Source organism: Amblyomma americanum, chromosome 9 (genome assembly GCF_052857255.1).
Source record: "Amblyomma americanum isolate KBUSLIRL-KWMA chromosome 9, ASM5285725v1, whole genome shotgun sequence".
Lineage (NCBI taxonomy): Eukaryota > Metazoa > Arthropoda > Arachnida > Ixodida > Ixodidae > Amblyomma > Amblyomma americanum.
The window spans coordinates 20583777-20597687 of NC_135505.1; the positions used below are offsets into that span (position 1 = coordinate 20583777).

The following is a 13911-nucleotide window of genomic DNA, read 5'->3' on the forward strand; positions in this document are numbered from 1 at the left end:
ATGTTACTTACGGTAGGCAACACGCCTCTCAATAATTAAAGAGCCTAGCAGAAATTGTTCAAAAGTTGACCATTCAATATTAGTTAACCAGCCTGCTAGTTTTAGCACGTCTGAACTGTTTTCTAATGCACTACACAGCTGAAAATGCTATGCCGAAATAAGCGCGCTTATAATTCCAAAAGTCTATTTTCAAAAATTGGGTATAGTCTTGGGTGAAGCACACTATATACATATAGGAACATAAACTTTAGTTCTTAGCACCACAGCAAGAGCAGGGAGGAAACAGGGAGCGAACAGTCGGTCCTATTCCATGGCCTCTTAAATCCCACAATCTTCACACATCGTCAACCAGGTCACAGTAGCTTCATGCCATGCTCAGGTGATCAAGTTTGGCCTTAGAAGGGGAAAATGCATGTCCAAGTCTTTACCCATATGTGTCTTTCTGCATGTTTTATAGGCCAAACACGGCATCAACCCCAGCGAAACACAACTGTTCCGATTCATATTCAATTTTTTGGCAAGTACTCTATTAGTGCTTGGTACCCTTTCGCAAGTGGACTGTCTGCACCGCATGTCTTTAAATACACACAATTTAGCAAGGTTGTAAGCCGGGCTAGTTGGTACAGCATACCAAATGTTGAAAGCGCAGGTAAAGAAGAAACACAAGAGAACAGCACGGGACACACTTGTTTCGCCCTGTTTTCTTGTGCCTCAACTTTACCTGCGATTTGAAAATACGGTATGATACGCAATTTATGTATTGCTGTGGTTTGGGCACTTCCCACCAATTGCATAGTTTTCAAGAACACGTGAAGTAAACTTCAGTACCGTAGAAACCTCGGCTTGCTGGCTCATGTTTGCTAGTTGTAGCGCATCAAAAGACAAGGGACGGTGAACGAGAAGGACACAACAGCGCTTACTTCAAGCAACTTTATTAGGAAAAGCACAAATCAACAACACCATTGTCATCATTAGAATGACTAGGCCCATTGCAGGGCAATGGCCTGTCCTATGTCTCTCCAAATAACTCTGTACTTTGCCAGCTGCCCCCCCTGCTATGCTTGCCTTCTCTTGGAAGACACAACTACATTCCTACATTGCCGCGACATCAAACGAGATGCGTGTAAGAAACTGGAATGAAGGCAATCAAGTTCATTTTCTGACAGACTGACAGATGACATTCTCACGCAAACACTTCCTAGTCTGACTATCTTTCCCGCATCAATAAGTTCTCGTACGCTCTTCTTACTTTTTCCGACTAAAAAACACTTATCGAGAAGCGGTCTACATCCTTTACACGTGTTGAAATGCTTTAAAAGCTGTCTGTCTTGTTTGTTCTTATTTTTTACATTGCGATTATGCTCTTGTGTAAGTAAACTCTTGCGTCCAGTGACTACACATCAGCAGTCAATCGGCACAAGGTGTGGCAAGCACTGGCTTCTTACCTTACCCGCACTGGTAGCAGATCACCGAGGGCAGCTCCTAGTGCTAGGTGGAAATCGCGCGCAGCTTCGCGACTCAAGGCTTTCCACAGAGATTGGTAAAGAAGTCGGTAACACCGGCTCTTGCGCCCAGTGTTAGGATCCCTGTAATCATCAACCAGCCTGATGCTTTGGAGAAGCTCGCCTGCGGCATTGTGGATCAACCTGAGTAAAACTTTCTCGTCGTAGCCCTCATCCAGCCACAAGCTGAGATCGTGTGTGTACACTGTGCCCGGATACATAGGGCCACTTTCTTGGCCTCGCTCGTACAAAAGATGGCGCCAGTCATCCAGACAGCTTGAAGCAAGCGACAACAGCTCAACATGAATACTTAGGTGCGAATGCGCGAAGTTGGCAACCGATGACGACTCAGAGCTGTCCTTCTCGGACAGCTTGCCTTCCAACAGATCAGCCGTGTCCGAACTAAAATCTATTGTTTCCATTGTTGTTATTAGGGAAAAGCCACTTTTTTCAAAGCTGCTGGTGTCTTCTGAAATATTCAGAGGGTCTGAAGAGAAGGGGGCACCCTTGCAGTCACTGCCATTACAAGCTTCAGCCCTCTGCGGCTTACCACCAGATGAGCACCAAAGCGTAGCCACATGCAGGCGGCGACAGTAGATACGCCAGGATGTTGTTGCCGCCATCCATGAGGCACCGTCAGCGTTATCCCAAGAGACAGTCGCGGGAGTAAGCGAAGAACACAAGAAGGTGCCGCCATCACCAACATCCTGCAGGATGGTGGCAGCCCTGCCGGGCATGTCGAGGGTGACATCGACGATGTGGCCGAAGGGGGGCTGCACGGGAGAGCACCCCAGCAGCAGGTTCACCACGTGGCTTCGCCAGTGAGCTGCAGCCATGGACTCGTAGTCACCGGAAGCCCACGATGTGATGATGCAGGAACTGTCGACGCCGAGCACGCTGGCCAGGCGATGCACTGTTCTCCCCAGTGGGTTTCCAGGTGTACCCATGAGTGACCTATGAAAACATCCACTCAGGCTCAATCTATTGCAGGACTTTTAACATGCATTGCCTTCCTTCGCGGCATGGTGTCCACCCAATGTGAGAGGTGCAACCGCGCCTTTCCTTAATATTATACAATTCTGGTGAGGTCACTCGTATCTCAAAATATGCAGGACGCCCAACCACGCGCTTCCAGTGAACGTAACACAAAGAGTTGTCGCCATAAAACTCCGGTGCTCATTTCGTGGCCTAGGATGATGCTATCCATAGGTAACAACCACGCTGCGCCAAGCTGGGACAAGCACTGCATAAATGTTAATTTAAAAAATTAACTTCCTTTAACATAAGCGCCACAGATGGTGAACTTACACAGGATGGTGAACTTATAATCCCCGTGTTTCGCTATCTGGAAGGCCTCAAAGGTTTCGTGTTCCTAACGCATTCTTCGTGACCCAGAATGGAAGCCTGCCCGAAATGTGGGGTACCTTTGCAAGGCAAGATTACCATCTTCTCCGGCACAATTTCAGTCCAGTGCTCGTGCATCCCTTCATTCAGACATTCTCCAGTCTGACCAATGGAAAACTTTCGACAGGTCAACGGCATCGTATGACTTTCGTGTAGCATTTTGCGTACATAATTCGAGGTGTAGTGGTGCAGCATTTATTTTTTCCGCTGGGCGTAATCCATGCGCAAAGATCTGAAATCTAAGCTGGAGCTGAAAAAAAAAATAATATTGACGCTTTGGCATTTGGCGACTTTGTTTACGTTGTGCGGCACTTGTGCAAATTATGAATGACTTGAATTTTCTTTCGTTGACTATTAACATCCCTCGCCTTTTCTGTTTGCACACCACCATTCATATCCTTCAACACAACACAGATTCAGCTGCCGCTGTCATCACTGCTGTTGGGAAGCCCTTGTCAGACAAGCGCTGACACTACGTAATGACACTCATTGAAGCAGTATGGCTGCAGCTTTCTTTCACTGAGTTTTGGAAACAAATCATGGATAAATTTCATAGCTTGACTTATCGTGTTACCAGCTTCATTAATCATGGCCTTTGTATCAAAGTATGGATGATAGAATATCAAGTGTCTGTACCGGAAATCAAATTCGGCTCTCATTCTTGTATCTGTATCGGAAATACAATTTGTAAGGATATCAGGTATCGGTATCTAAGATACTTTTTTGAGGTGTCGTGCCCAGCCCTGCAGCGTGAGAACATCTCACAATCACTCCCTGGCATCGCTCCTATCGAGTTGGCTGTTTTCTCTCTGTACACACCTCTGAGAGTTCTGCGCCTGCCTGCTTGTCGTCTACGACTGCGCCCGCCCCTATCGCCATGGTCATGGGTGCGGACGTCCTGAAAACACTCTGTGAAGCAAGTGTCCCCCGCCGCCACGTACCGGAGGCGGCTGGCCATGAGGTGCTGGTCGGCCTGCAAGGAAGCTGCGCTGGGCAGAGCAGCCACTGCGCTGCCCACCAGGCAGAATACGTGCGTCAGGGCGCCCTTGGTGTGGAAGCCCTTGGCTCCGCCCCTGCCAAGAGGAAACACTGATGCAAAACATGTCTCTGAAATCACAGACAGGGCAGCCTTCTTTACCATTCCTGAGTAAAAATTTGAAGTACTCAACACATTTAACCACCTGTGGTGAGGAGAAATGCAAACTTTTTTTTGTTAACATTCCCTTTAATTGGGCGCTCTTGATGGGATTCAGTGTTGGGATTAACCGAAAAACGATATAAAAGAATATTGGTGGATTTGTTACAGAATTGAAGGTTTGCAAAATAAGAATTCTGGAACCTGAAGCATACGCTCGAACAGCCAGTGCACATTGTACATCATGAATGTCATAGAGTCACTGAAAAACCCTAGAGGTCGGGGACTTGAACATACAGACATAAATACTCAATTATAAATTGAACGTTTAATCCGAGCAATGCACTGTATACACTCTCATGCATAGCATAGCTTCGTGGCCTGCAAACATGAAATTTTCATGGCACAAGATATCCGTCGGTAACCTGGATACACTGGTAACCTGGAAGAACAAAACTGGCCTTGTGGGGGGAAGACAACTTTAGTCCTCAGAACTCGCCGTTAGTCTCCAAATTTGAAGCGGTACGCCTCTTGCCCCAAAGGTGTGCTGTGCACGCAAATTCAACCGACTGAGTGCTGAGAAAGAGTTAACCAGGAAGGGGAGGGGGGCGCAGGAGAGCAGCACGAAAATCGTGCAAGAAGACCTCGACTGCAATAGTACTCGTTTTTTCGAAGAGCAGGATGTTGTCTAATGCCAGCAAGAGTAGCGTCACTGTCCTTTGCAAAGCTTTGTGAAACCAAAGTGACTGGCAGCTGGGAAAGTGCATAAACAACTACTACGCGTTTCAGTACGTGTCGAATGAGAGATATAAGAGTTAGCGTTAAGCGAGTATATGTATTTCATTTCGTTGTCGTTTGTTTACTACGAGCTATGCGACGCTGTGTAATGTGAAGCTTAGCAAAACGGCAAGTGGCAAAAAACCAGCTCCCTGTCGCCGCTGCCCGCAAGCTACAAAACAATGGCTACTATATTTGTTTCAACACGCCGCTGCAAAAAAGGACGCTTTATGCGCAAACAGTAAAAAAAAAAGATCTCTGGTTGTGAAATACCGGGTGCAAAGTTAACACGGTTCTGCACTTAAAACTTGATTTAGACAGCTGTGGGCATGCTCTAAGGCTTGCCGCAGCTCGTTGCAAAAGCATATGACAGCAACATTATCATGCTTTCCTCTAAACAACAATACGTTTGAGAAAACTGCCAGCGGAAAACCCAAGCGATTTGTGAGCTTCGTAGATAAGGGTCTTATTTCCTACAGTGAGCAGCCTGCTGAAGCAGCCTGGTCATATCTGCGTTCAGTCCCCAATCAAAAGGTCATGGGTTCGAGTCCTCGTATATTCATGTGAGTTTATTTGTTTCCTTTACTGTGATGTGTAATCGATGCCGTTGAAAAACCATCCAGCTCTAAATTATCCCGAAAATCACGCTTCGTTCACATTTTTTCTTTAAAATGGCTGCGCTGCTTCCAGTGGCAAACTAGGGGACCAAGAGGTAGAATATTAGTGCTTAGTACCCAAAAGGACTAACCTCTCGCCCCCTTTTAGTCCCTTATTTTATTTCAGTGCATCGGCGAGCTACCACAGCACACTAGCACATATCAATGTTCTATTTATTTTGCACCACTCATACTGGCTTCTGTGTTCTGGCACGCTTTGTTAAATCAGCTGACAATCTTGGCAGCGAGATCTGCAATGCGCGGATGAGTGTCACGAAAGAATGCACCGCCGCCTCATATGGCACTAATGCTTTGATGCGATAGCATTAAGGCACCCGCTGTGCAGAAAATCCGACGGCGGTGGCAACGGCGTTGTGGACGAGAACCAACCAGGTGGGCCACCTAGGTCCGTGACCTTGTGGCGTCATCACAACCTGCCCACCTGATTGTGAGCAAATTCGCCATAGTGGCAGGTGACAGCTAAATTATTGACTGGTCGTTAGAGAAGAGCAATCTGGGTCACACAAGCCCCACCGGTGGAAGCACCTGCCATCGCAGGGAAAGAGCACCACTTAACCACTGCACCACTGTGCCTGGAGCAATATAATGACACCTCAGGAATCTATGAATGTAAAGTCAAGAACACGGTGGTCAAGAATGACCAATTCCGCATATATCTAGACAATCTATTAACGCTATCGCGTCGCACCTTATGGCGTGTCTTCTCCAATTTTTTACACGCATGGAAACAAGCATTTTGCAAAGCTCAGGCCACATCGAGCTTCTATGGCAGCGCCTAGCCAACAGCCAAAAGCTCCACAGGATGACGTAGCAGCCAGCACCGAATTCAATAGCCGTATAAAGAAAAACTTAAAACAACACCCTACTGCAACTTAATCAAATATAATCTACTCTAAATGCACTGTAATCTAACTTAATTCTCCCTACTGGAACTTAATTCAATGTAATCCACCCTTAATCCACCGCAATCTGCTAGAATCCACCCGTAATTCACTACTCATTGCAATCGACTCTTAATTCTCAATCCACCGTAATCATATTAATCTGCCTGAATCCACCCTTATTGACAGCAATACACCGCAATTCACCCTAATCCAACAGTACTTTCCTGATGATTTGGGCACAACCTCTTTTTTGACCATCTCCGCACACATGTACACGCCGCCGGCTTTTCGCGTAATGGGGCTAGTAAGGCATTCACCTTGAAATTGATAGGCGATAGTATGGTGGAGTGCGACAAATCTGTCAGCAGTGTTGAGATTTCGCTCTAACGATGGTGGCCTCCAACTGAGGCTTTGAATATGACTTTGTCATAGCTTTTCATTGCGCTCCCGCGAGGGCTTTCGATGGGTGGTGGAGGCCTCTGCAGAGGTGGGCAGACATTCTGAACGGTGATTTCGGGTGGAGGATGGAGGCTCGTAGATGAAATTTTTAGGGGTGGATGCCAACGGGTGCTTCTGGAGAATGGAGGCCTCTCTCTCTCTCTCACACGCACACACAGCAGCTTTTTTTCGTTGAAAGAGGGCTACACTGCCAACGCTGTAAAAGCAAACCCTCTAAGCACAGCAAATGAATCGTAATGGCCGCAAAACGTGCGCAATTCTTCATTCGATTTAAATCTTGAACTTGTAGCTCTCTAGAGTTTCAAAACATTCATTCAATAATACTGCGATATTAGTGGGAAAGCACTACTACAGATGTGCCAACGCCGAGCAAGATTGTTGTCTTGTGTGAAGCATCCGAGTAACTTGGGTATATGCTAGGGTTCGGAGGAACGTTGCACAAGCTGCGGCCAATGGGAGGAAGCTCTAAAGGTTCAGAGGAGCTCCAGGAAAACTGCAGCCAATGGGAGGGCATGGTGCCGGCTGTCGTCGAGTGGAGAGAGGGTGTGAAGAAGAGCGAGAAACGCGGTTGCGTGCACATGCAGATGCCAGAAGGAGGCGAAGAATGAACACGTGCTTTCACACGTCAACTTGGCGTAAATACATTAAAACCCTTGATGAAAGCCAGAACAGGCGATTCTCATAGATTGCGCTGTGGGGCTATGGCTGGCAACAGATATTGCCGAGAAGATATCTAATCTTTGTTTTCTCCAATTTGCGGTTCAAAGACTCTGGCACGCGGCCTATTCGCTTTGTGACGCAAGAGGCATCCAGATTGCTCTGTAGTGATTGTATACGCGCGGAACTGTTTCTACAATGTTCAAGTTTGCCGTAAGAGGAGGAAAAAATTGTAGTTTATCTCGTTGTCGAGAGTAGATGTAAGCATGAAACGCTTTGGAATACCACTGTCTCGGATGCGTTATGCAAGCCGCATTCTTTAAATCTGCTTCGTCCGGGTCACGCCATGCCACACCCCATCACTCACAGATGCGCAGAACCAGCCAGAGACGAGTCAATGGCACAGGCTTGTAAGCCGACTGTATCGCGAGTCAAAGTGCGTCTCGTTAAAAGGTCTCGTCAATGCTAGAGCCACTGGATATAAACTTGACCAGTGACTCTAGTCCCTGCCAAACAACCATGTCCACGGCACCGCTCAGGCACCAACCCCTTTCTGCCTGCCCTCACTCCTTTGCAGCGATGGCTACATTACGGCAGCATTTCGAGCCTTCAGCGTGGCGGTGGCACGTGACCGTGGCGTGCAGCCACGCGGTCACGTGGTTGGTCACGTGACCAGCCATTTGGTGCGGAGCAGCAGCTGCTGCTGCCGGTGGCGCGGCGCGGCGGCGATACCGAGCTGCAACAACTGTGCACATGCGCCGTGTCAAGTGGGACGAAGATGAAGGAGGTTCGCCCAGCGAAACGGAGCGGCGAAAGACTGACTTTGCAATCCGACTGAGCGAGATCCACTCGGCCAGATGTAGCTCTCGCGTCACTACAGGTTTAAACAGAGCCACGGTGAGCTAAACCATCGGCAATTTTTTTTTTCAGTCACCTTGCGTCTCTTTTTTTTCGCTGTTCAGCTTTAAGCTGCGGGGCGCACACATATGCAACACTGATATATGAGTCACTTCCAAACCGGTCGGCGTCGCAGCTCTCCAGCTAAATGGAACTGCTGTAATGCACACAATGCTACGAGCCGGTGCCGATAACCACAATTTCGCCGTGATTGTATGTAGAACCTTGAAAGGCCCGCACGACGCGCTTGCGCTAGCGACACACCAGTTCCTTCAGCGTGCACCAAGTTGCATGCCGTTTGGACAAAAAGAAATGCCGTAAACGTTTTACGAACAACAAAACCGAACGACGACACAACACAGAGCGCGAACTGGCAAATGATTTTTCATGAAGCAGGGTTCCTTTTATTTTACACAAGCGTCACCTGTGGGAAACAAAAAAGAACAAAGAAGAAAGAAAACAGAGGAAAAAACCGAGACAACAATCAACACAAGCAGGTCTACCTACACAAAAGAACAAATTTAAGTCATCTCGACAGCCTAAGCAATTCCATCTTTGCTGACAGCAACAACGACACATTGCTTATGCAGTTGTCAGTCTCTGCACGTTTGATTTCGAAGGCTTCCACTATTTCCCTTTCTGTTATACTGTTTGAATGGGATACTACAGCGGTTTTGTCAAACAGTGGCGTGCATTCCTCGCTCCTCGCAGCGGTTACAATGCGAGGCCAACTTTCCTGGGTGAGTGACGGAACGACAGTTGTTAACAAGCTCACCTAATCTTTTGTTTATGCAGCAGCCAGTTTGTACGACGTATTTCATTCTGCGAGATAGCGGTATGCAGTATACAACACCGGTGTCACATTCAACGTGTTTTTCTCATTTTTGACGGTTCAGAAATTGGCTCTGGGGACCCCACCATGACCGTTCACCACTGCGCATGAACCGGACAGCTTTTTTGGGGGAGAGGCCTTTGCCCTGCAGTGGGCGTAATCAGGCTGATGATGATGGTTACACTGTATGTATGTATGTATGTATGTATGTATGTATGTATGTATGTATGTATGTATGTATGTATGTATGTATGTATGTATGTATGTATGTATGCATGCATGCATGTATGTATGTATGTATGCATGTATGTATGTATGTATTTATGTATGTATGTATGTACGCTTTTTCTTTTCCCAGAACCTGAGCACTCCTCATCTAGGGCCCATGTATGTTCTCGAAAAATCATGCATCGTTAAAAGGCGTTCCCAGGGCAAGCAAGCGACTAGTTTCCAAGCCAAGCGCAGCGCATGCACAGCCCACCGCACAAGTCAGCTCAGCGTGAGGAGAAAGGTTTCCTGCCATGCATCGCCTTCCTCCTTGCCCGTGAAATTGGTCATAGTACGATCTTAAATAGCGACCACTTCTTTTCTATCCTGTCTCAAGCTACTCTCGCTCTCTCACTCTCTTTGAGCTAGTTGGGGTGCGTTAGTTACGAGACATAAGGGAACTAATGCGAAATGGTGCAAAAAAAGAAAAGTAGCCACACAGTCACACATTGCGAAAGTTGCTAATATTCGCTTTTCGAAAAGACAGCGTACATTAACAGGTCTACAGAGACAGGACAAGAGAAACCACAGAAGCGTATTTCGTCAAAAAAAAAAAAAATAAAAGGTGCCCCATTTGCAAGCCTTCCCTGCCACTCACCGATGAAGAGACTGCTTTTTTAATTAGTGGCTGCCTAGTTTCGATCTATTTGGTTTTGTTCTGCTTTGCAGGTGTATCTCAACCCTCCTTTGAGTCAGCCTTTATCTTAAAGCGAAAGCTCTACCGCTCCGATTCCTCAGTTATGTCAGTATACAAAACAACCTTGGGAGGTAGCGGAGCACAAAATGAAAATATAAGAATGAAAACAATACTAAAATGAAATGAAATAAAAACAAAATTAAAAAGAGATGCAGAAAATATAAATGAAAAATAAACAAAACCGAATATAAAGTAAACATAAAAACAAAAGCCGACCAACACAAAGATAAAAATAAAATCGATAAAAAGCAGCTTTCGAATTGCGACGAACCTGCATCAATTTTTCTTCGTGCGCGCACACGTAGTGGTTGCAAGGGGTTCTTTAGGAGAAATAATTAAACTCAGTCCGCGCTGTTTCTTGCCAGTCACGGCTGTGCCAGTAGTCGGAGAGTGGGCGCCCACCTGTAGCCTCGCGGCGTGTAGCCCGCGGGCGGGCAGAAGGGCTCCACGCTTCGCAGGACGAAGCCACCGGGCGCCGCCATGTCCACCACCTGCCAGGTGTCGGCCCTGGGACGGACCAGGCTGTCGGCTGGTGTGCCCCCTTGGCCCCGACACAGGGTCAGCCGGACGCACGAGCCCAGCCTCAGGACGAGGCCCGCGCTGCGAAGAACACACCACCTTCACAGAGTGCCTAGATCAGCCATCAATCGTGGGAGTAAAAATAGAGCCCTCGAGCGCGCTCCCTTTTCAGGGACAGGGTGTGCTGTCAAGCCCTGTGGTAAATTTCCCCCTCTAAGAATACGCAATACTTGCGGTTCGCAAAGGACATCAATTCACTCTTCAAAACATGCCAAGTTCTAGCAGTTACGAAGACAAGACCGCCAACTCCGCTTTTAAAAGCCTCCTCCCATTGCTAACGCATCCAGTTAATATGCCGGAGGGTTCATCGGAGAGATATGCCTTTGCCCTGCAGGTCAGGCTGATGACGATGACGCAGATATGCAGAACATCACGAGCCATTGCAGCCAAAGTGAAATTTCGTTTCAGTTGGCCTGGGTTGTCCCGTAACAGGTGTAAATGCGGTTAGCATGGCCTAAATTCGAAGTGGCTTAGTAGTTCATGGACGATGATGCGTTATCCGGCTGCATTCACACCTTTTAACCTTTTTTCCATGCATGCGTAGGCAGGCGTAGGAAGGCGCAGGCGTAGGCTGGCGCCTGCTTACGTGCACATGGCTGCTTACGTGCGGAAATGCGTAGAGCAGCCGATTTTTTTTACAGTTATCGCGCTGATAAATGATAAGTTATTAGTGTAATTTTATTATCGCTGAAATATGGTTTGTTACAAAGCAGAAGAAAAACTAGCCCACGTCGATGACGGGATCCGAACCTATGCCTTTCGAATTTCGCGTCCGGTGCTCTAGCAGTTGAGCTACGGCAACGGCTGTCCAATCCTATATTACTGGGTGTACTTATGTACTTATGTGTAACTAAATCTTGAGAGTATTCACCAGCGCCACCCTCGTCCATAGCGGCCAAAGTAGTGCGTCCAATATTACCGCAAGTGTGACATGGGACATCATCGAGCGGAGAAGGCGGAAGCTATGTGAGAACGCTCTATGCTACATATATGACATCAAGACTGTCAAAATAGAGGCATTCATTAAGCTGTTGAGCATACAGGGTACGGAAATGGTGGGCTCACTAGGACATACATACTGTCACGTTCTTAGGCATGGTAACAGCGCAAAAAAACACACAAAAGAAGAAGGAGACACCAAGAGAAACACACGGACGCTGCACTCACAACTAATTTTATTCCAAGCCATCAAGTGGAATATATAGGCTGCATCGCGCATGCGCGTTAAGAGAGAAAGAAAGAAGCCGTGTCATCACAACATCCTGAACATTGTTGTGATCGCGCTTCCTTCCTGCTGTGGAATTCGGCGAAGAGACGTGACTGAAGGACTGCCAGAGGGAACGACAACAATAGCGTCCCCACGGGTTCGAACAGGAATGCCGGAAGCAGCGACGACAGCGTCCCCATAGCAACGATAGTGTTCAACAGGAATGCCAGCGAGGACCATACGCGTATTCGTTCCGGTCACCAGTGCAGGATCTTTCGACACCTGCGGGGAGACAGCCAGCATTCCTGTGTCATGCAGCTGCCCTCCGGACGCACGTGCGCGGCCACCTGGAAGCCGCGGGGATGACAACGTGACCGGGTCCTGTTCCCTTTCCCTGGACCGAGCTGCGAAGAAGCATCAAGACCGCCCTGACGTGGGTGGTACCATCAGTGCCATCGTGTGATTGGACATCATTCTTCGAACTGTATTCCCCAGCTAGGGATCTGGGGAATACTAAGAGTATTTAAGAAGCTGCTGGTTTGATGCCAAGGGAGCCCCGTTCTTGAGAGGTATCAGAGACTCCCGACTCCTAAGAAGCTCTCTTTACTGAGAAGCACTCTCAGTTGCCCGTACTTGTACATAATGTAAATAGTACCTGGATAAAGTTTTCCAAGTTTTCTTCCTCTGATCGTCCTCGTCTCTTCTCCGGCCCAGTCACGCTACCTGAATCCCAACAACTCACAGGATATGTCCAATCAGGCTAGCATGTTCAGTATCTTTGATATGTTTTCCGAATGCCTTCATCCACTAATCCTGACGCATGAAGAGGCTGTGAACGAATTCATCAGATTTCTTGATCTGGGCATTTATTTTTCTGCTGACCATGTGTGTTGGGCTTATGAACCATCATCATCATCATCATCGTCAGCCTTACTACACCCACTGCAGGGCAAAGGCCTCTCCCATGTCTCTCCAATTAACCCTATTCTTTGCCAGCTGCATCCACCCTTTGCCTGCAAACTTCTTAATCTCATCCGCCCATCTAACCGTCTGCCGCCCCCTGCTACGCTTACTTTCTCTTGGAACCCACTCCGTTACCCTTAAAGACCAGCGGTTATCTTGCCTTCGCATCACATGCCCTGCCCAAGCCCATTTCTTTCTCTTGATTTCGACTAGGATGTCATTAACCCGTGTTTGTTCCCTCACCCACTCTGCCCGCTTCCGATCTCTTAACGTTACACCTATCATTTTTCTTTCCATGGCTCGCTGCGTTGTCCTTAACTTAAGCTGAACTCTTTTCGTTAGCCTCCACGTTTCTGCCCCGTAGGTGAGTACCGGTAAGATTATGCTGTTGTACACTTTCCTCTCGAAATACCTCCTGCAAACATGCGGTGAACAGCATTGGCGATATCGTGTCTCCTTGCCTGACGCCCTTCCTTATTGGAATTTTATTGCTGACTTTATGGAGGACTATAGTAGCTGTGCAGTTGCTATATATATCTTCCAGTCAAACAGGCAATTGTAAAATCTTGCTTTTGCAGTGCTCTTACGAAATCATGCGAGCATCGACTGGATTATGCGTTTTCTAGACAGGTAACCCGGTTGAGCGGCTCTGGCTACCCGTGTTCACTCTTGTTATCGGTTGCCGAGAACATGCTCAAACAAAGCAAGGAAGTAGTGCCGGACACCGTTGGGACTGACACAGATTGGAAGAAAAATGTGGCGGTACTACCGTACATGCACACCGTCGCCCACCAGCTCAAAAAAATAGGGAAAAGAGCAGGTGTGCATGTGGTGTTTTCCGCACCAGAGAAGCTGTCGAAACTGTGCAAGCGGGTTAATTCCACCATTACTGGCAGCGATTCCTGCACTGTAAGGCACAGGCAACCTTTTGTAGAGTGCGCAAAAAACGTAGTGTACTCTATACCTTTGCCCTG

General features: G+C 47.6%; 1 protein-coding gene across 3 annotated transcripts in view; it reads right to left on the minus strand.

The window, feature by feature from the left end:
• Nucleotides 1-916: 916 nt before the first annotated feature.
• PheRS-m (Phenylalanyl-tRNA synthetase, mitochondrial) overlaps nt 917-13911 on the minus strand; it is a 76385-nt gene continuing 63390 nt past the window's right edge. For all 3 annotated transcript variants that reach the window (XM_077638358.1, XM_077638359.1, XM_077638357.1), the window contains exons 3-5: nt 10591-10788; nt 3848-3979; nt 917-2456 (exon numbers count right to left, since the gene is read on the minus strand). In XM_077638358.1, the coding sequence (XP_077494484.1) occupies nt 1442-2456; nt 3848-3979; nt 10591-10788 (1345 nt within the window). In that variant the 3' untranslated portion in view covers nt 917-1441. The remainder of the gene's footprint in view (nt 2457-3847; nt 3980-10590; nt 10789-13911) is intronic.